This window comes from Notamacropus eugenii, chromosome 2, assembly GCF_028372415.1.
Source record: "Notamacropus eugenii isolate mMacEug1 chromosome 2, mMacEug1.pri_v2, whole genome shotgun sequence".
Classification (NCBI taxonomy): Eukaryota; Metazoa; Chordata; class Mammalia; order Diprotodontia; family Macropodidae; genus Notamacropus; species Notamacropus eugenii.
In genome coordinates, this window is record NC_092873.1 from 391,105,080 (window position 1) to 391,125,267 (window position 20,188).

General features: G+C 39.6%; 1 protein-coding gene across 3 annotated transcripts in view; it reads right to left on the reverse strand.

The window, feature by feature from the left end:
- The window catches only part of SIPA1L2 (signal induced proliferation associated 1 like 2), a 249,998-nt gene that overhangs the window by 98,725 nt on the left and 131,085 nt on the right, over nt 1-20,188 (reverse strand). For all 3 annotated transcript variants that reach the window (XM_072647498.1, XM_072647496.1, XM_072647497.1), the window contains one exon: nt 15,798-17,645. In XM_072647498.1, the coding sequence (XP_072503599.1) occupies nt 15,798-17,205 (1,408 nt within the window). In that variant the 5' untranslated portion in view covers nt 17,206-17,645. The remainder of the gene's footprint in view (nt 1-15,797; nt 17,646-20,188) is intronic.

Consider the following 20,188-nt stretch of genomic DNA (forward strand, 5'->3'; position numbering starts at 1 on the left):
TATGTTTGGTCACTTATAAGGGAGCAGAGGGCCTGGTCTCAACTCCAAGACAGAAAGGAGCACTAGCCCTTGTGGCCACTGGAGAGCAAAGGCCTGAGTCACAGTTACAGGGTCAAAAGGAGCAATAGCTCCTGTATGGGAAAAAGGTCCCTTCTTGGGGAAAGTTCAAAGCACAGGCCAGGACAGCAGTAACCATACCTCTCCTTAGATCATACTACCTTGGAGGAACTGAAAACTTACAGACATCCCCCCAAAGTAGCTGAAAACAGCAGCATGAAAAACCTGAAGCTTAGGGCAGTGACCCTACCTGCCCTCTCCCTCCAAAGGAATCCAACTTAAACATAAAGTTAAAACTAAAGAAATAAATTGGAAAATTGAGCAAAGAACAATTAAAAAAAATAACCTGACCCTAAAAAGTTATTATGATAACAGGGAAGATCAAGACAGAAACTCAAAAAATGACATGGTAAAACAGTCACAAGCAAAGTCTCAAAGGAAAAGACTTAGAACTGGATTGGAAACAAGCCCAATATGAAGTTCTGGAAAAGCTCAAAAAAGAATCTTAAAAATCAGAGAGGCAGAGGAAAAATTGGGAAAAGAAATGACAGTAATACAAGAAAATTATGAAAAGAGAATTAACACCTTGGTAAACAAACATACACACAAATACTGAAGTAAATAACAGCTTATAAGACAGAATTGGCCAAATAGGAAAAGAAGAACAAAAATACATTAAAGAGAACTCCTTAAAAATCAGAACTGGTGAAATGAAAAAAGAGGTAAAACAAAAGAACTCCTTAAAAAGTAGAACTGGTTAAATGGGAAAAGTGGTACATAAGCTCACTAAAGAAAATAATTCCTTAAAAATCAGAAGTGGAAGCTAATGACTTCACAGGACACCAAGAAAATAAAAGAAAGTCAAAAGAATAGGGGGAAAGATGGAAGAAAATGTAAAATATCTTCCTGTAAAAATGAGTTACCTGGAAAAAAGATCAAGAAGAAGTAATTATTGGACTTATTGGACCACCTGAAAGCCGTGATCAAGAAAAGAGCCTAGACATCACATTTCCAAAATTATCAAGGAAAACTGACCTAATACCCAAGAACCAGAGGGTCAAATAGAAACTGAAAGAATCCACTGATCACCTTCTGAAAGAAATTACAAAATGAAAACTCCCAAGAATATAATAGCCAAATTCCAGAGCTCCCAGATAAAGGAGAAAATTTTGGAAGAAGACAGAAAGAAACCCTTCTAATACCATGAGATCACACAAGATTTAGCAGCTTCCACACTAAAGGAATGAAGCGCTTGGAACATGACATTACAAAAAGCAAAGGAGGCAGGATTATAATCAAGAATAACTTATCCAGCAAAACTGAATAGAGTCTTTCAGAGGAAGAAAATTGGTATTTAATGAAATAGAGAACTTTCAAGCATTTCTAATGAAAAGGCCAGAGTTGAAAAGAAAATTCAACTTTCAAATGCAGGACTCAAAAGAAGCACAAAAAGGTAAACAGGAAAGAAAAATCATAAGGGATTTAATGAGGTTAAACTATTTACATATACACGTACACGTATATTTCAGTCATTTCAATCACACTGAACTCTTCAAGACCTCCTTTGGGGTTTTCTTGGTAAAGATATTGGAGTGGTTTGCCATTTCCTTCTCTAGCTCATTTTACAGATGAGGGAACTGGGGCAAACAGGGTTAAGTGGCTTGCCCAGAAAAAACTGGAAAACAGTACGGCAGAAACTAGGCATGGACCAACATCTCACCTCACATACCAAGGTAAGATCAAAGTGGGTATATGATTAAGACATAAAGGGTGATACCCTAAGCAAATTAGGAAAGCAAGGAATAGTTTACCTGTGAGATATAAGGAGAAGAGAGGAATCTGTGACCAAACAAGAGATGGAGAACATTATGAAATGCAAAATGGATTATAATAAATTAAGAAGGTTTTGCACAAACTAAGCCAATGCAACCAAGATTAGAAGAGAAGCGTAAAGTTGGGAAATAATTTTTACAACCAGTTTCTCTATGGCCTCATTTCTCAAATATATAGAGAACTGAGTCAAATGTATAATACAAGCCATTCCCCAACTGCTAAATGGTCAAAATATATGAACAAGCAGATTTCAGAAGCAGAAATCAAAGCTGTCAAGTCATATGAAAAAATGCTCTAAATCACTATTGATTTCACACCCATCAGATTGGATAATATGACAGAAAAGGAAAATGATAAATGCTAGAAAAGATGTGGGAAAACTGGAACACTAATGTACCATTGGTGGAGCTGAGAACTGATCCAACCATTGTGGAGAGCAATTTGAAACTATGTCCAAAAGGCAATCAAACTTTTGATACAACAAAACTATTTACTAGCTCTGTTGACAAGAAATCATAAAAAAGGAAAGTGGTCCTACACGTACGTGCACGCGCGCACACACAGACACACACACACACAGACACACACACACACACACACACACACACAGACAGACACACACACACACACACACACACACACACCCCCCAGCTCTTTTTGTGATGACAAAGATGGAGGGGATGCTCATCATTTGGGGAATGGTTGAACAAATTGTGGCACATGATCGTGATGGAACACTACTGTTCTTTAAGAAATGACATGCAGGATGCTTTCAGAAAACCCCAGAAAGACTTATATGAATTGATACAAAGTGACGTAAGCAGAGCCAGAAGAACATTGTACATAGCAACAGAAATATTTACGATGAACTGTGAATAACTGAAGTATTCTGAGCAATACAAGGATCTAAGCCAAATTCCAAAGGACTTAAGATGAAAAAGGCTATCTGGAAAAAGAAATGGTGGAACCTGAATGTAGATCACAGCATACTTTTTGTTTGCTTGTTTTCCTTTGCAACATGGCTAATTTGGAATTATGTTTAATTTACAGCAAATTGTTTACCTTCTCAATGGGGGGGGAAGATAGGGGAATCATGGGGAGAATAAAAGTAAACTTTAAAAATTTTACATGTAATTGAAAAAATATTTTTTTAAGTTTTAAAAAAAATGAATGAAGGCTACTCCAGAGCATGTGATGAATTGTCTAGAGTGTTAATTTGCATTTTACCCAAATGAATGCAAATTAAATTTAGAAGTAACAAGGGGAAGGAAAAAGATGAAGTAGGGCTGAGGTCTAGTCATTGCCTCTTACCACTAAGATTACTTGTTTCTTTAAAACAATTAAGTTTCCAAATTTTAAAGAATACATTAGAAACAGAGAATTAAATATACCTAAAAGTCATTCAATGACTTCGTAATATATGTTTTAAGAATGTACTAAATGCTCACGCGGTACAGGATTACATTCAGATCTAGTGGGAATACCTTTCTTAAACAATTAGCTTGAACCATATATTCAGTGAAGTGAATAGAGAAATACAAAAAAATGATACATACATTAACTATAACAATGTAAATAGAAAAAAAAAACAAACGAAAGCACTGAAAGTAGTGTGATTATACTGATCAAGTGACGTCAAAGAGAAGAATTTTTAAAATGTACCTTTCTCCCTCTTTGTAGAGGGGAGACGCTATAAAGTTACAGAATATTGCAAATATTGTCAGACATTTTATTAGTATTGGTTCACTAAACTGCTTTTTCCTCTGCTTTGTTTTATAATCTGTGTTAGAAGATGTGGCTTGCTCAATAGAGAAGGAAAGACTATATTAGAAGATAAAGGTGATATAAAACACAAGATAGCAACAAAAATAAGATTTTAAAAAAGGAAATGTAAAAATACATTTGAATTTGCTACAATCAGGATTTCAACTACGAGATTATGTGATATGTAAGAGTGCCTTATAATGAGGTGCTTTGAACACTTCATTACCCAAATCCATTTGGACAAGGGCCCAAGAAAGTGTTGATTTACATCAAATTCTTCTTTCTGTATCTAGATAATTGTGTTATAATAAGATTTTAGTGTATTTCTACTAGCAATATTCCCTAGGAAGAACAAAAAGGCCCATATCTGATTTTTATGTGAAGATTTAAAATTTACAAATCACTTTGTATATATTATCTCAGTTAATCCTTTCAAGAACCCTATGACACAAATAATATTGTGCCTATTTTACAGGTAGGAAAATTGGGGCCCCGAGTTTAAGTGATTAGTCCACGGTCACAAAATTATTTCAAGTCAGGATTCAAACCCAGGTTTTCTTGTATTCCAAGTCTAAGAGGTGATCTACTTGTTAAAGTAGACTAATGGGTGTATTTTAATTTCACATACATAGAGCTTGATTAAATAATTATTTTTAGATTATTATTAGTTTACGCAGCTGGTGGCTTACTGAATAGAGGACTGGATCTACAGTCAGAAGACCTGAATTCAAATCCAGACTTAGACACTTTCTAGCTGTGTGACCCTATGAACAAGGCACTTAATCTTGGCTTGTCTCAGTTTCCTCAAATGTAAAAAGGGGATTATAATAGTATGTGACCCTGACAAGTCACTTAATCTTTTTTTGCCTCAGTTTCCTCAAGTGTAACATGAGGATAATAATAGTATTTACATCACAGGTTGTTGTGAGGATCAAATACTTGTAAAAGCACTTACTTATTATATTAGCACAGTCCCTGGCACATAGGCACTGTACTAAATGTGTACTCCCTTTCCCTTCCTCCTTATCAGGCTTAGTCATTTTCTATTGAAAGGATTCGAAGTTGACTTATAAAGCAGTTAGACTGTTTATGATTTGAATTGGATAGGGTTTGAGAAACAAGTTATACAGAGTGAAAAAAAGATTCTGAAAGTCAATTTTGGAGGTGTCTATAAGGATTCAGAATATACAGGCATGTGTGAAATTACAGTACGGTAACTTATTATGTAATGATAACACAACCTTTTATATTCTCTCCTAAATATTAAGAGAAAGCATATACTTCTCATTCCTCATTTCCCAATGCCCAGAAGCAATTTATATTACTACAAACTCTCAACCGCCTTCATTATTAGAAGGTGCCCTTAGCACAGACAATTCAAGACAAGAAACCCCCATGGCTCTTCCTCTGACTTCTACTTCCTACGCAGCCTTAGCTAATGCCACCACCACCCAAAGACTGTGTGGGATGGTAGGATACTGTCCAAAAATGACTTGACTTTACCTTCATTAGGAAGGGGCTATAATAGAATGTAGGAAGTGGAATTAGACTTAGGAGACAGAGAACCACTGTTGGAGGGAGGGGGAGACTGATCAGGACACACATGGGTTACTTGTGAGTTGATGGTCCTATAATAATTAATTTACTCCAAGAACGACTATCTAGAAAAGAGCTAGGATCCAAAATTATGTAAAATAATTGGCACAAAGTCTAGACCAACATTTTAAATCATATGGACAGCTGGATGGTACAAAATACAAAGTCAGGAAGACCTGAGTTCAAATCCTACCTGCAGACATTTGTTAAGTTTATAACCCTGGGCAAGGACCCTAATTACTCTCAGACACAGTCTTTTCATCTTTGAAATGAAGCCTACCTCACAGGGTTTCAGTGAGAATCAAATGAGATAAGGGAGGTAAATTACTTTGTAAACCTTAAAGCAACATAGAAATGCTAACTACTGTGCCATCAATAAGGTCCAAATGGATAAGCCACCTAAAACTAAAAGGCCACATTAAGCAAAATGGTGAGATCTGAAGGTGCTCTCTTTCCAAGATATGGCTAAGGGGGTGAATTTTTAAATAAGGAATGAAGTCAATCATGAAGTAGGACAATTTCAGTTTTAGGAGGACATAACACAGAATGAGAGGGGAAGGGCTGGTTAAGATCTTCATCACTGAAAGGAGTAGCCAGATGAAAGAGAACAAAGATAAACAAAATACGGATGCTTAAGCTTTCGTTGTCTGCAAAATTAACTTCTGTGGAATAGCTCGTTCCTAATCACAGCGGGTAAATGGCGCACCCACTCCTATCCCCAGCTATCTTACAGGGATGAAAAAATATATATATTCTTCCTCTTCTTGGCTAATTTGCACTTGGATTATAGACTGATCACTATAATAAAAGTGATAAAAGAAATACATCTACAGAGTTTTATGCTTCAGTAGCTGTTTTCTATGAGAGCTACCCAAGTTTTCAATTCCACTAAAGAATACAAGACGTTAACTGAATTTCTTACAAACTCCAATTTTGCTGCTAAGTAATGTCATACATAATCTATCATTTATACAGGATCTCTCTGTACAATACTTAAAAAGTGAACACTGCCTATATCTTCCTCAATACCTTCATATTAGAGGTTAACCTTTCAGGAACTTCTTTCATAAAAGGTCAGTTTATTAATCTGTATTGCAAGGACCTCTCTCCACATGAAGATGATAAGAAAGCCTTACTGGGGATCTATGCATTTATACCCCTCTGCCCATCCAAAGCTCTTCATGCCTTCAAGCAGGTGATTTTCATCCAATTGCTAAGGACAAAAGTGGAATGGAAGCTTCCACATGGGCATATCTTGAAATGAGTGCTGAGATGCTGAATGAAGGTCCATAAATTATGAAAAAGTAACATAACAAGACAAAAAACTGGTTAACAGAGCCAATGAAAAGGCAATAGCTACATGTGAATGGTCACTCTCCTACAAAGGCAAGAGACAAGCTTCTGCAGCACAGGACTGCTTCCTGTCTTGATCTCCTTGTTATTGTTAGTTCTTCATTTTCACAGAAAACCAATGAGATCACCGGTGATGTCTCGAGGAGTCAGTGAATTGGACTTAAGTGAGGCCCTGAGTCAGTCTCACACTCTCCCCAGACAGGGCAACAATTCAAATACCTACGAAATGCCTCCCACCAGCAAGGAAGGGTGCTTAGGCCCTGGGGATACAACCATCTCTAACCTCAAGAAGTTCACATTCCACTGATGGGAGAGAGAGGGGAGAATGCAACAAGTACACAGATAAGTCAACAGAAAGTGACCTCTAGGGAAAGAGAACGCTAATAACTGGAGGAAAACCAGAAAGATTTCATATTGCAAGTGGAAGCTGAGTTCAGACTTAAAAGAAACTAGGGAACTTGGAATTCCAAAAGGTGAAGGTTAGGAAGAACTAGATTGATTACAGGCAGGTGGGAGAGAGGGGGCATTGAGATAGCCCAAGAGAAAGTTGAAGACATGGGACAGAAAATGTCCAATATGAAGACCAGCTAATTAATGGGAAAGTTTGGCTGGAACCAGGAATATATGAAAGGGAATAATATGGAATCTATATGGAATAAGTCAGATTGTGAAGGACCTTAAAATTGCAGGTTGAAGAGTACGTGTGTGTGTGTATGGGGGTATGTTTATATGTGCACACACAACACACATATCCTGTAGACAATGAAGATCCGCTGAAAAATTTTTTAGTGTCAAAGCTACTTTAGAGGATTGTTTTAGAGGGCTGCTAATCTGATAGCTGGGAAGAGGATGGATTACAGAAGGAAGAAGAGGAATTATTACAATGATCCACATAAAAGGTGATAAAAGCCTGAACTAGGGAGATAGCTGGGAGGAAAATGGGGGACAGGGGCTAGAGATGCCATAAAGGTGTAATTTTAAAGATATGGTAACAAAAGGGGGAAAGGATATCAAAGAGAGTCAAGGTTGACTTTGAAGTTGTAAATCTCAATGACCAGGATGGCAGTGGCTTCAACAATAGGGAAGTTTGGAGAAAGGTAGAGTTTGAGTGAGAAATTAGTTCTGTTTTAGACATGTTAAATTTAAGATGCTAACAGTACATACTAAGATGCTGAAAGGATGTCTAGGTTGATGGTAGGGGTAAGACATTCAATGGAGATTAGGGCTAGTTATGGAGATTTGGGAATTATCTGTATAGAAACAGTTAAACTCTAGGGAGAAAGTGATCATGAAAAGAAAAGAAGGAAAGGAAAGGAAAGAAAAGGGAAGGGAAGGGAAGGGAAAAGAAAGGAAAGGGCAGGAAAGGAAAGGAAAAAATGTCAGAATTCAGAGCCTTCAAAGCCATCTAGGTTAATGGGTAGGAAATAAATGATCTTGCCAAAAAAATCCTGAGGAACATTCAGACAGATATGAAAATCAAAACGGAGAAGTGTCACAGAAGTCAAAGAAATATATCACCAAAGAGGAAGGGGATGGTAAACAGTGTCCAAAGCTGCCCAGAAGGCAAGGATAATGAGGCCTGAGAAAAGTCACTGGATTCAGCAGTTAAGAAATCCCTGCTAACCTTGAAAGGACTATTTGTGTTGTGGCAATGGGACAAGACACTAAGGGATAACAAAGAGATGAGGAGAGCAGCTAGGCTCAGTGGACAGATTGCCGGGCCTGGACTCAGGATCTGGCCTACGACACTCGCTGCGTGAGCCTGGACAAGTCACTTAATCTTGTTTGCCTCAGTTTTCTCATTTACAATGTGAGCTGGAAAAGAAAACGGCAAACTACTCCAGTACCAAGAAAACCCCAAATGGGATCATGGAGAGTAGGACATGACTGAAAAAACAACTGAACTGGAAGGAGATGAAGAAATGAAGACCTTGCAGATGACACCTTCCTAGAATGATGCTTAATACACACGGATTGAACTGAAATCTCACAAGGACCAAAATTCATTCATATGCACTGAAAAAACTGGATAGCTCTACCATAAGAATGCAGTTAATGCTATTATTTAAATTGGGAGTTTAACTGCTCACTGTAACTCTGATAATATAAGCTCCTTGTAAAGGTTGTCTCATTATTCATACTTGTAAGCCCCAGAGGCTACAATACTGCCTGGCACATAGTAGGCATTTATTTAATATGTGTTGAGTGACAGGATGATTAACATTCTTGGTTGTAAGAAGTATGAGGGAGGAAGAAATAAGCAGTTGGAAAACCAAACAAGACTAATGATTTATTCATGTAGCATTTGCCAAGTTGCCACACAACTCAGTGAGGTAGGCAAGTATTATTCTCATTTTACAGGTATGCAAAGTGGGGCTCAGTGTTTAAGTGATTTGCCCAAGTAACACACACACACTACACCAAGTCAAATGGGCGACTCATATAGAAGGCCCTCCTGAATATGAAATCCAAAGCTCTGGCTACGTGAAAATGAAGAAATTTACAGAATAAACGTTTGTTTAGGTGCTATTTCTAAAAGAGAGACAAGGATAAACCCAGGTTTTTCCCTTTAATTTACCTTTCTGGATGCCATAGAACTATATTTCTTAAATGCTGAGTGTGCAAAGATAGAACTGCCCAACTTGAAGGAACCGCAATGAACAAGATTTGCTCAAAGTGGTGCAGTAGATAAGAGGGCGGAACCTGGAATCAAGAAGACTTGAATTCAAATCCTGCCTCAGAGATGTCCCAGCTTTGTGACCATAAGCCACTTAACCACTGCCTGTCTCAGTTTCCTAATCTGTAAAATGGGGTTAATAACAGCACCTACCTCCCAGGACTATAAGGATCAACTGAATAACATTTGTAAAGTACTTTTTAAATCTCAAAGTGCTATATAAATGACAGCTATTATTATCATTACTACTACTACCACCACCATGATTATTACAGTGCCAAGAAATAACCTCATCTTCCCGTTGAAGATCAAGACAATCTGCTTTCCTGAGACAAAGGACCAAAATGTTTAAAATATGAAGTAATCCCTCAAATAGGAGGATCACCTTTCCCCTCACAATTACATGTGAAAAGGGCTCCTAAAGCATGCATACACAGAAGACCAGAACAATCTGCTTCCAACATTTTTTTCTCTAGTTTCTGCCACATGGAACTAATAAAATGATGATTCATGCTATCTATATCCTCAGGTAGAGCCAGGCAGTTCCCCTCTACTCAAAGTTCCTTTGGAATGGAATAGAAGCTGTGTGTGGAAGGCACAGTGGTGTAAAAAGGGCAAGAACCAAGTCAGTGACATCTACCAAGGAAGGAATTTATGTGTTAGAATGGCTGTATTGTAAGATGGTGCTCCATTCACCCATGGGAATGTAATAGAATCCAACTCCATATTAATTTTCTTCAACCATTTCATAAAAACCCCAAAGAAAAGTTACCTATAAAATACCACTGGGCATGAAATTGAAAGCAAATGCAACCAAGCCTCCTCCCATATGAAGGTACATCTGATATGTAAAAGTATTCTCTAGTCTACAACTGTCACATTATCTAAGCCTAAGTGAATGAGTTTAGAATTCTGTGGCAGACTTTTCTCTCAATGACTCTCCCGAGGGACTTCCCTGACATATGATGTTCACTGTTTCTGCTTCTCTCCATCTTTTAGTCATTAAAAACAAGTACTACCCTTTCAGTTCTGGACCACCAATGTGGACACACGTTTTCTTTTAGAAAATCAAGTCTTATTTATAAACTGCTCCTAGCCCGCCCAAAGGATGGATGGCTAATGTGACCTGCCTTTTTCAGCAAACGTAATGAAAAGAGGCTGGTAGTCACTGCCTGACGATTAAAAATCATCGGGAGATCTGATATGGTAAAAGTAGTCAGGATCAAGAAAAAAATGAGTTTTAGATTTCTTTTTTGCGGGGCCAAGAGAAGAGGGGAGGGAATAGTCAGTGGTACAAAATTCTCCATTCTTGCCTTCAGTGATACTATACTGTCCCGTGTTAATAACTACTTACAGTCAAAAGGTGCCAAGAACTTTTGTCATGACACTGTGAGGAAGGTAATGTAAATATTATCCCCATTTCACAAAGGAGGAAAACAGCTACAAAAGGTTAAATGACTTGCCCACGACCAAATAGGTTAGCACTAAATGGCAGAGCTGGGAATGAACCAGAATGTGATGAAAGGCTTAGAAAAATCAAGGGCAATGTCTAATTAACCAATGGCTCCATAATAACAATATGTAGAGAAAATTCAAACACTACTAAACATATTAAACAGGTACTAGATGTCGTGCCACATTTGAGGCTTTGGGTTTTCTCATTAAGAGGATACAAACAAGTATCCAATTCCTACAAATTATTTCACCTGTCATCTGGTAATGCCTATGCTGCTGCACAAGTGACCCAGCTACACGATAATTTCCAAGGCCAGAGGACAAAAAACCTGCTTCCCTGGAACAAATAAAAATTATGGAAAATTTGAATGGATTTACTCAAGAGCAGATCATATATTAATCTATTTCAGGGCTTAATAATTCACATAAAGATGTGCATATATAATATGTGTGTATCTCCAGTAATTAAATTCAAATCATTAAGACATCTACTAAACATTTGCTATGGTGCTAGGTACCAAGGAGATAGACAAAGATGTATAAGATATTTTTTCTGCCCTTGAAGAGGAAGATATCTTGCTGAAATAAACATACAGTGGAAAAGCATGGAGTTTTGAATGTACTATCAGAGTTTATAGAAGGAATAGCTCTCTTGTAGGGAAACTGTTGGAGGAGGCAGAATTTTGTCTGAGCCTTGAAAGACAGATGAGATTTTTTAAGTGTCAGAGATTACAAGGGGGGAAGAGAGAAACAAGCCAAAGGGTGAGTCACGCGTGGGAGATCTTTGGGAAATGGCCACTAGAACAGCTCAGATGCGACGCTGGAAGAGAAGAATTAAGCCTTACTATAAAGAGCATCAAATGCCAAGGTGAGTTTGAACTTCGTTAGTAGCTAAGAGAGTCAGTGGAAGTTTCAGAACAGGGAAAATACACAATGAGATTTGTGTATTAGGAAATGTAAGCTGTCCTGAAGGCTGCCTTTAGAAGTTATTGCAATAATCTCAACAACAGGTAGTGTGTATGCCCATGGATTGTTCAACAAAGTATGGTGCAGGAATGTGATGAAATATTACTATGCTCAAATCAAAGACGAATTCTATGAATTCAGAGGAGCGTAAGAGGACTTATATGAACTGATAGTGAAGTAACCAAGGAAGCAGAACCAGGAAAACAAAGGTTACCACAATACAAATGAAAAGAAGAACAAGTACAACAAAAATAAAGGCAGTGAAACTGACACAGAGACATCTAGCTTGGCCCTAGAGCAGAGATGACAAAGCCAATCTCTTTCCCTTCCTTATGGCTAGTAGATTATTGGTACATGCAATACTGTATGTACTACTGGACATGGTTGCGGAGGCAGTTGCTTCTGTTGAACTGCTTTTTAAAAAAAATCTTTGTTACATCAGACAGTTTGCTGGGTAGAGAATGGGAGAGAGATACATCCAGAAATTAGCGTTTGGTAAAAACACACAGTATCAGTGAGAATGAGATTAATGAAATGTGTAGTGAGGACCTGAATTCAAGACAATGGCAGTGGAAAAAGCAGTAAAGAGAGTCTACAGCTAGATGGAACTCGGCATCTGTGTGAGAAAAAGAGCTGAAGAGTTTCATTTCACAGGTGGGGGAGAAAAATCCTAAAGAGAAACCTGAAGTCATACAAGTGATTCTGAAGCACAGATTAATCTAGCAAATTATTCCTCTTTCATAGTCCTGGTACAAAAATCACTGCAGAACCGTTGTGATTACATTTGTCGTAAGATGGTATTTCAGCAAAAACAGCCTTCTGATATTTAACTGCCTAATAAACCACACCATGCGCCCCCTCCCCACAAGTCTGCCAGTTTCAATATTTTCCAGTGATTAGAAATTCTCTTTGCCTGAAAATGAAAGCTAAGGCTTCCCTAAACCATTCATCCTGAGAAGTGCCCCAGAGATTCCAGCTAGACCTACCTGTCAGCCAATCTGCACTGCTCCCCACCTGGGGGGTGTTAGCACCCAAGTGCCAGTCAAAACACTCAGGCTCTGCCAAACTGTGCCTGACTGCGTGTTTTAAGACAACAGTGCCACAACTTGTGAGTGTTAATAGAAAAAGGGTGTGTGGGACTAGGGGGACTCTCCCCTTTCCTTCCCTTCTTGCCCTCATCCTACTACTCACTACCCATTCAAGAATTTGGGCTGCCCCCTCGGCCTTCTCTGCTTCCAGGGAAGTCAGCAAAGGATGTGACCAATGCAGTTGGAACCAATTTCATTCCTACTCCCTACTGGGCCACTGGGGAAGAGCTATATATAGAAGAAACAGGGGCAGAGTTCCATCAGCTCCATTGTAAGAGGAAGCAGAAAGGGATGAGGCACAGCTGGCAGTCTGCTCTCCCTCCACCCCCTCTTCTCCTCAGACCAGCTGCTACAGAAGGGTAACCTCTGAGGCCGGGCACAGAAAGAAGGATCCCAGAGAGGAAGCCACTGGTTCTACCTGTCACTGAAAAGAAACTCCATGAAGCAGGTTAAGTTTCACAGTGGGGCTGACAGAAGACTAACATGAAGGAAGTGTGGGAAAAGGAAAGAGGGAAAAAGGAAGGTGGAAAGCAGGAAAGGGAGGGAAGGAAATGAGAGGAGGAAATGGAGGAGATGGAAAAGGAAAGGGAGAGGAGGAAAAAGGGGGGAAAGAAAGAAGACAGGAAGAAAGGAAAGGCAAGAAAGGAGACCCTGAAGGGAGAGGGGGAGGAGGAGGGAAAAGGAAAGAGAGGAAGAGACATCACAGAGGACGAACACTATGAATAAAAGGAAATTTTAGTACAATGGCAATCTATTGGTCTAATCAAAGGAAAATTTGTTTAGATCTGATGTAACTCTAGATGGATGAAATTTCTGATGAGAAACCAGTCTCTTTTTCCAAGTGCTCAGGTAAGTTGCTACTATCCAACTCAATAACCTCACGCAGTTACAAAGGAAGGAGTTAGGAGAGGACGGGGTCCCCAAGCTCTCCAGTTATCTAGATTATGACCCTATTTGCATTCCTTCGAGGAGGAGGTCAGGAATGAGTTAGACATGTGGACAGCAGATGGGATGCAAACTGTGAAAATCATGGGCTCGAGAGCTGTAAGAGCCCTTAGAAACCACCTCGCCCCAAGGTCCTGAGAAAAGCATGAAGCACAAATTTAACTGAGTGACCTAATAATATCTACCACCACTAATCACTTACGTAGTACTTTTGAAGTTATACAGTGTCTCATATACATTTGATCCTTGCAACAACCCCACAAAGCAGGTGTAACAGGTGTTATTACGCCCCTTTTAGCTAAAGATGTTAAGTGACATGCATGATCACAGAGCTAGGAGGTATCAGAGGTAAGAACTCTAGCTCCAAATCCCTTATTCTTTCCATGATAACATGTATGGTCTTCTAACCTCACTGTCTTGCTTTATCATCACTTGCCTGTAACAGCTCTGGTTCTTAAAAAAAAACAAACAAAAAAGAACCCCACATTCAGGATACCAAGACTTTGCCCCATCTAGCAAAAGAGCAAAGTGGCTCTGACAGAGGTAAGGGTTGGCCAATCAATCTGATTTCAGTTCAGATAAGACGACCAATTCTCTGAGCTACCTGGTCCAAATGAACCAAGAATGTATTTCTCCAAATGTAATTCAATTCATAAACAAACAAATTTGGTATATTTTAATACATATGCTACCCAGTTAGACTGAAAAACCATCCATCCACAGGGTGGTACAGACCCTGATGGGGACAACCCAAGACTAAATTCAAGAGCCTTGGGAGTATCAACCCTTAGCTGCTTGCAAGTACCCAGGGCTCTCAGCCATCATCTTGGAAATGTAACTTAGCAACTGCTCCTGCGGGTGCTACAGCCTCATCAATTGAAGACCCATGAAAAAGAGTTCCTATCTCCAAAGTCTGTGTTATCATCAAACAGTTCAACATCAGAAACTGATATAATTAAAATGACACTAAAGAAGAATTAGCATTCTCTTTGTCACTGCACCCTGAAGAACAGGGGACTTTTCCACCTTACTTACAGCTGAAACCTCCCTTTCTATGGTCTCCCTCATTAGAATGTGAGCTCATGGAGACCCGACTCCTGTTTTTCTACTTGTATGCTCCTTGCTAAGAACAGTGCTCTGTACCTGGTAAAAGTACTTAGTAAGTGCTTCATTCATTCATTAATAAAAAGGTAGACAACTTTGATTCCCTCCACCAGGGTGGAGAGAATTGTTTTTCTGGTTTGGTGGAAAAAAAAAAAAAAGGGAAGCATGACATAAAGAGGAAGTGATCAGAGGGCAATGGTAATGAAGAAAAACCTTTTAAGGAGAAATAACTTTGGAGTCCTACCTTAACATTGATGATGGACACACACTGGCAGAAAGAAGGGCAGGGTAGTACAAGGGACGCCCCTGGAATCAGGACAACCTAGCTCAGGGGTGGGGGCCTGTGGCCTGGAGGGCACATGTGGCCCTCTCATCATCACATTCTGTGAAATCTGGGTTCAGTCAAAGAGCCACACTTGAGGACCTAGAAGGCCACATGTGGCCTCCAGGACACAGGTTCCCCACCCCAGACGTAGATTTCATGCCCACTTTGCATATTTACTAATAGTGTTCACAAAGAAGTCTCTAAAGCCTCTCTGAGCTTCCACTGTTTCAGCCACGAAATGGGGATAACAGCACCAATTGTGTCTGGCTCACAGAATTGTTTTAAGGTCCAACAGGGATACGAATGCAAGCTGTTTTATAGACTTTAAATCACTACGTCAAATGTTATTGTTGTTGCTAGAAAGGAGAGGAAACTGCCATGTGGCCAGTTACAGAATGGTCAAAGGCAGATTGCATTTCCACGTGGGGATTAGGCCAAAGATGGTTTTAGAGGGTTCTGGAAGAGTCAAATTAATGGACAGCTCTGAACAGTCATTGCTCTAGGACTATGATGCTACCAACACATACACGAAAAATTAGACACCTAAAGACAAACAAAAGGGTTTTATTTTCACTTTCAAGTATGATAACTAGGAGAACCTTTCAACCACACAAGAAAGTCTATTGAGCCTTACCTTTCCCAAAGAAAAATTTACGGTAATAGTAGGCTCCAAGGTCAATGTGTTCTATGATGTAACGTTTCACTTTCTCCCTGTGAATTGGCTGGTTTTCTCTTGGCACCTCCAAAACCGAAACACCTGCATTTGTGCAGTGGGAGCTGAGGGAGGACTCAAAGGAACAGCTTTCACCTGCAGTGGAAGAAGCTGAGTTCGCCCTAGAAAGTGCAATCCTTCTGTCTCCCTCCCCCCCTGTCTCATTCCTGAAATAGGGACAACTCAGCACAAGGTCATTGCTTTTCCCATCCCCCTCATCAGCATCGAGGTTCTCCTTGGAGTTGAGATCCTCCTTGCTTCCTAAAGGAGATTCACAGTTTCCTGCCTGGCCTGGTGTCATCTGAGTCTGTGATGCGGCTGATGCTCCAGTGGTTATATTTTTTCTTTTCCCTACATTAGCCCTTGTAGCCATGGCTTCATTGATATTAAACAAAATGCTCTGGACATCATAATGTGCAAAACACTTTTGACAATTCCATGGGCGAATGCTCCTCTCAAGCCGACTCTCCTCCAGATCGGATATGAATTTGAAAGTTTCATGCTCACTTTTGACAGTTCGCAGTTTCCGGAAAAGGGATGTTTCCACTGATTCTGATTTTAATCTCCGCTTGAAATTCTTTTCCCTGTCTCTTCCCATCAGCAGGGCATTGTCCATGTATTCCAACCCTGAGATACGGACAAATTCTCCTCTCGAAATCTGTGCCGCAGCATGAAGACTGGGAGAGATTGTAGGATCACAGTGGAAGAACTCAGGAAACCCAAATGGGGCAAGAGCTTTGTGTTCATAACTGTCTACTCTGTACCCTCTGAGCATCGCAAAAAAGTTTTCTCCCGATAAGCCTTGCCTATCGATAGAAGAAGTGCTTCCATATTCCCTATGTAGGGCTGCCCCAGTATTTGGGTTAACGGCGTTCTGGTCTAAGACGTCTTCAGCATCAATGTCACTGATGGTGACATCACTATTGCTTCTCTGTCGTATGGGGTGAAGTCCTCCTCCTCGCTGTGGAGAATGAATAAAGATATCCCCTATAGTGTACTTGGTCTCTGCAAATTCTATATCAAGCTGTTCCTCCTGCTGTCCATCACCCTGGTCATTTTGTCCATTTTGCATGACTGCCGCCGCCACCGCAGTTTCATAACTGGCTTGTGATCGGCTCTCCCATAATGACTTGCAACTTATCTCCTTAGAGCAGTCCTTCTTAGGAGGCCATTCAGATACCCTTGCTCGAACGCCCATTTTGGGCACAGCTGGCGTGCCATTAGCTGGACCCCCACTTTCACTGACATTTGAAACATTCAAAGATGTCGGAGGACCCATGTTGCCATTCAAGGCCTTAAATTTTCGAGCAAAATAATCATCCGACTGCATGGTGCGTGGAGAATCCTAAAACTTTGAAGAAGCTCTGGTGAATGGGTGCGTCTCTTCCTGGGACTGTCGTGGATCACTCGTGTCCATTCATAGGCAAGCAGTGACAAGACTTACCAGGAAGCCTGGTGCCCTTGTAATTACATTTTTTACTTACAGCATAAACAACCAGGGAGAGGTTGCTACCACATTAAATGCAGAAAGGGGACTTCTTGTAGAGTTGTGTTTTGTCAGCTGGTAGTTTTGTTTTCCTTTATTGTCTATTTGTCTATCTATCTCTCTGTGTGTATACATATATATATATTTAAAACTAAGAAGAGTTATCAGAATATCAGTTCTTCAAAGGCAAGAAAGAATCTCATCAATGCCACTTGTGATGATTTTTAAAATTTCCTTCCTGTTTGCCAGTGTTGGCATGACATCTGAGCAAGAGGTTCTTTTATCTAAAATGAAAAGGAGAAAAATTACCATTAGCAATGTACATGTTTCAGATTGAGCAAATCCTACAGTATTGCAAAAAAAAATGTTTTTGATAAAACAGAAACAAAAAAAATATAATGAATGATCACCTTATAGAATCAAAATATAAAGTGCTAGTCTTGCAAACCTCCCCAGACTTTTCTGCCATGGATCTTACATAAACTCTTTTAGGCCTATGCCTCAGTTTTTCTCCTTCCAAAGTGGGTACAGTTTTCCACAGAACTGCAGAGTTGGAAGAGATCTCAGAAATGACGTAGTCTAGTCTCCCTGTCCTGCCACCTTTCTGTCACCACAATATTTTAGAGCTCATGAGTTTGTACTTGTGAATCATTCTGTGCCTTCTAGAGGAAGAAGAACATATTAGAGAAATGAATCCAAAGCAGCAAATTTCCTTATTTTGGAGGGCGGTTCTCAGTTCCTGTGTCTGAACTGCTAGCTCAAAAGATTGATGCAGTGGTTCTCTGGTTTTAAAATCTGCTGCATTGGTATAGGAGATTCCAGAGATCTATACTCTACTGAATCTCATTCACTCCCAATTCTAAAAAGGAAAAAAGACACAATAAACTCAGACATTTACATTACAACTGAAAGTCTGCAAAGCGCTATCTGGACTTTATCATCAGATTTTTATGATGCTACAGGTATCATTATTCCCATTTTACAGATGAAGAAGCAGAAGAGGAGAGATTAAATTACTCATATATGGTTAAACAACTGGGAAGGGTCAGTAGAAGAATTCAAATTTATGTCTTATCTCCCATAATCAAGATCTGTACTCTCTCCCTTACATCATATTGTTGTTCAGTCATTTCAGTTGTGGCCAACTCTCCGTGACCCCATCTGGGATTTTCTTGGCAGAGAAACTGGAATGGTTTGCCATTTTCTTCTCCAGTTCATTTTACAGATGAAGAAACTGAGGCAGGGTTAAGTAACTTGCTGAGGGTCACACAGCTAATAAGTATCGGAGACCAGGTTTAAACTCAGAAAGATGAGTCTTCCTCACTCTAGGTCTGGTACCTTATCCACTGTGCCACCTAGCTGCCTATTATACCATCAAGACTACTCCTCCCACCATAAAAAAGCAAAGCCCCAATGGAATTAGCCAGTGAAATCAGAGTTTGATGATAAACTGAGAAAAAGCAGAGATTCATATTTGAAATGAAATTATAGTCATGTTATGCTCATCTCAAGCCTGGTATAGAGAGAGGAATTGTATATTCAGAGAGGAATTGTATATTCAGCGGGGAATTTGAATTAAATAACCTCTACAACTAAGATTCTATGATTCACATCAGTATTTCACAGTTGGAAAGGGGCCACTTGTAATCCAAACCAATTTAAGAATTCCCTCCAGAATATTCAAGTTACCTGCAAAGAAAGGCATCAAACCTTTCCTTGAAAACCTTAAGTAAGGGTTATATACTGCTTCCCAAGGCAGTCCATTCCACTTTCCTTTGGGGGGTGGGGTGCAGCTTTTAACTTCTGGGGAGATGTTTCCTTACATCAAACCTAACTCATGTGAACCTTATTTTCCTCACCTGTAAAATGGATATAACTTCTGTCCTGCCTACCTCACAGAGCTACTTTGAGGATCAAATGAGGTAAGCAAACCTTTGAAATTCAACACTATAATTAAAACAGGTAAGTAACCATATATGCAGGTGCACAAACGCAAACAGCATATCTTTGGTCACTAAAGGTAGACAGGAACTTGACATCACAATGTCTCTAACGTCTTTTCCGCAAATACATTAATCTTCTAATTATTCTGCTAATTTTAGCTGAAGTTAAAACAAAATGACTAAGTAGAACACATTTTTCCAGTTAGTGACAGTCTGAGTATTTTATTTGTTGGCTTGTGAACAAGAAAAAACTACAGTTTTTCTGGTGATAGAGATGGTAGTGGTATAACCATTTTTCCTCAACTCTGTCACAAAGAAATGAAACCTTAGTTGGAAAATTTCAAAATCTTAACTGCCTTAACAGTCTAAGAAGTGCCTCTACTTGGCTCTTAGAGGCTTTAGGACCAATGTATGGTGTTTGTGCAGGGGTGGGGATGGGGGAAGGGAGGAGATACTTTGTTGTAAAAGTTTCTTGCCTTTTCTACCTTCCCCTCCCCAACCTGAAACTGTAGCACTGAGTCTGGAGAAGGTCCCAGGGAACCTGTTCTTCCTTCAGCAATCAGGGAAACCATAATAATCTTTTAGGATGCGGCAAACAAAGATGAATGAATAGTCAGAAGCTGTTACACATAATAAGAAGAAGTAAGTACAGATGAACCTCATGATCTACTGTGGGGCAAGGAAGAGGGGAGGAGGATAACTGCACACTCTCCATCTGGCTCAGCTCTATTGTAGTGACAGAATTGTCGATATTTAAAAGCATCAGGGATGATTTTAAAACAAAAAGGACTTTCCTCCCCACCAAAACAGCCCTCTCACTAAATCATCCCAGAGAAACAGAGGAAGTGAAGACTGAGCAACATATAAGAAACAATAGCGTTCTG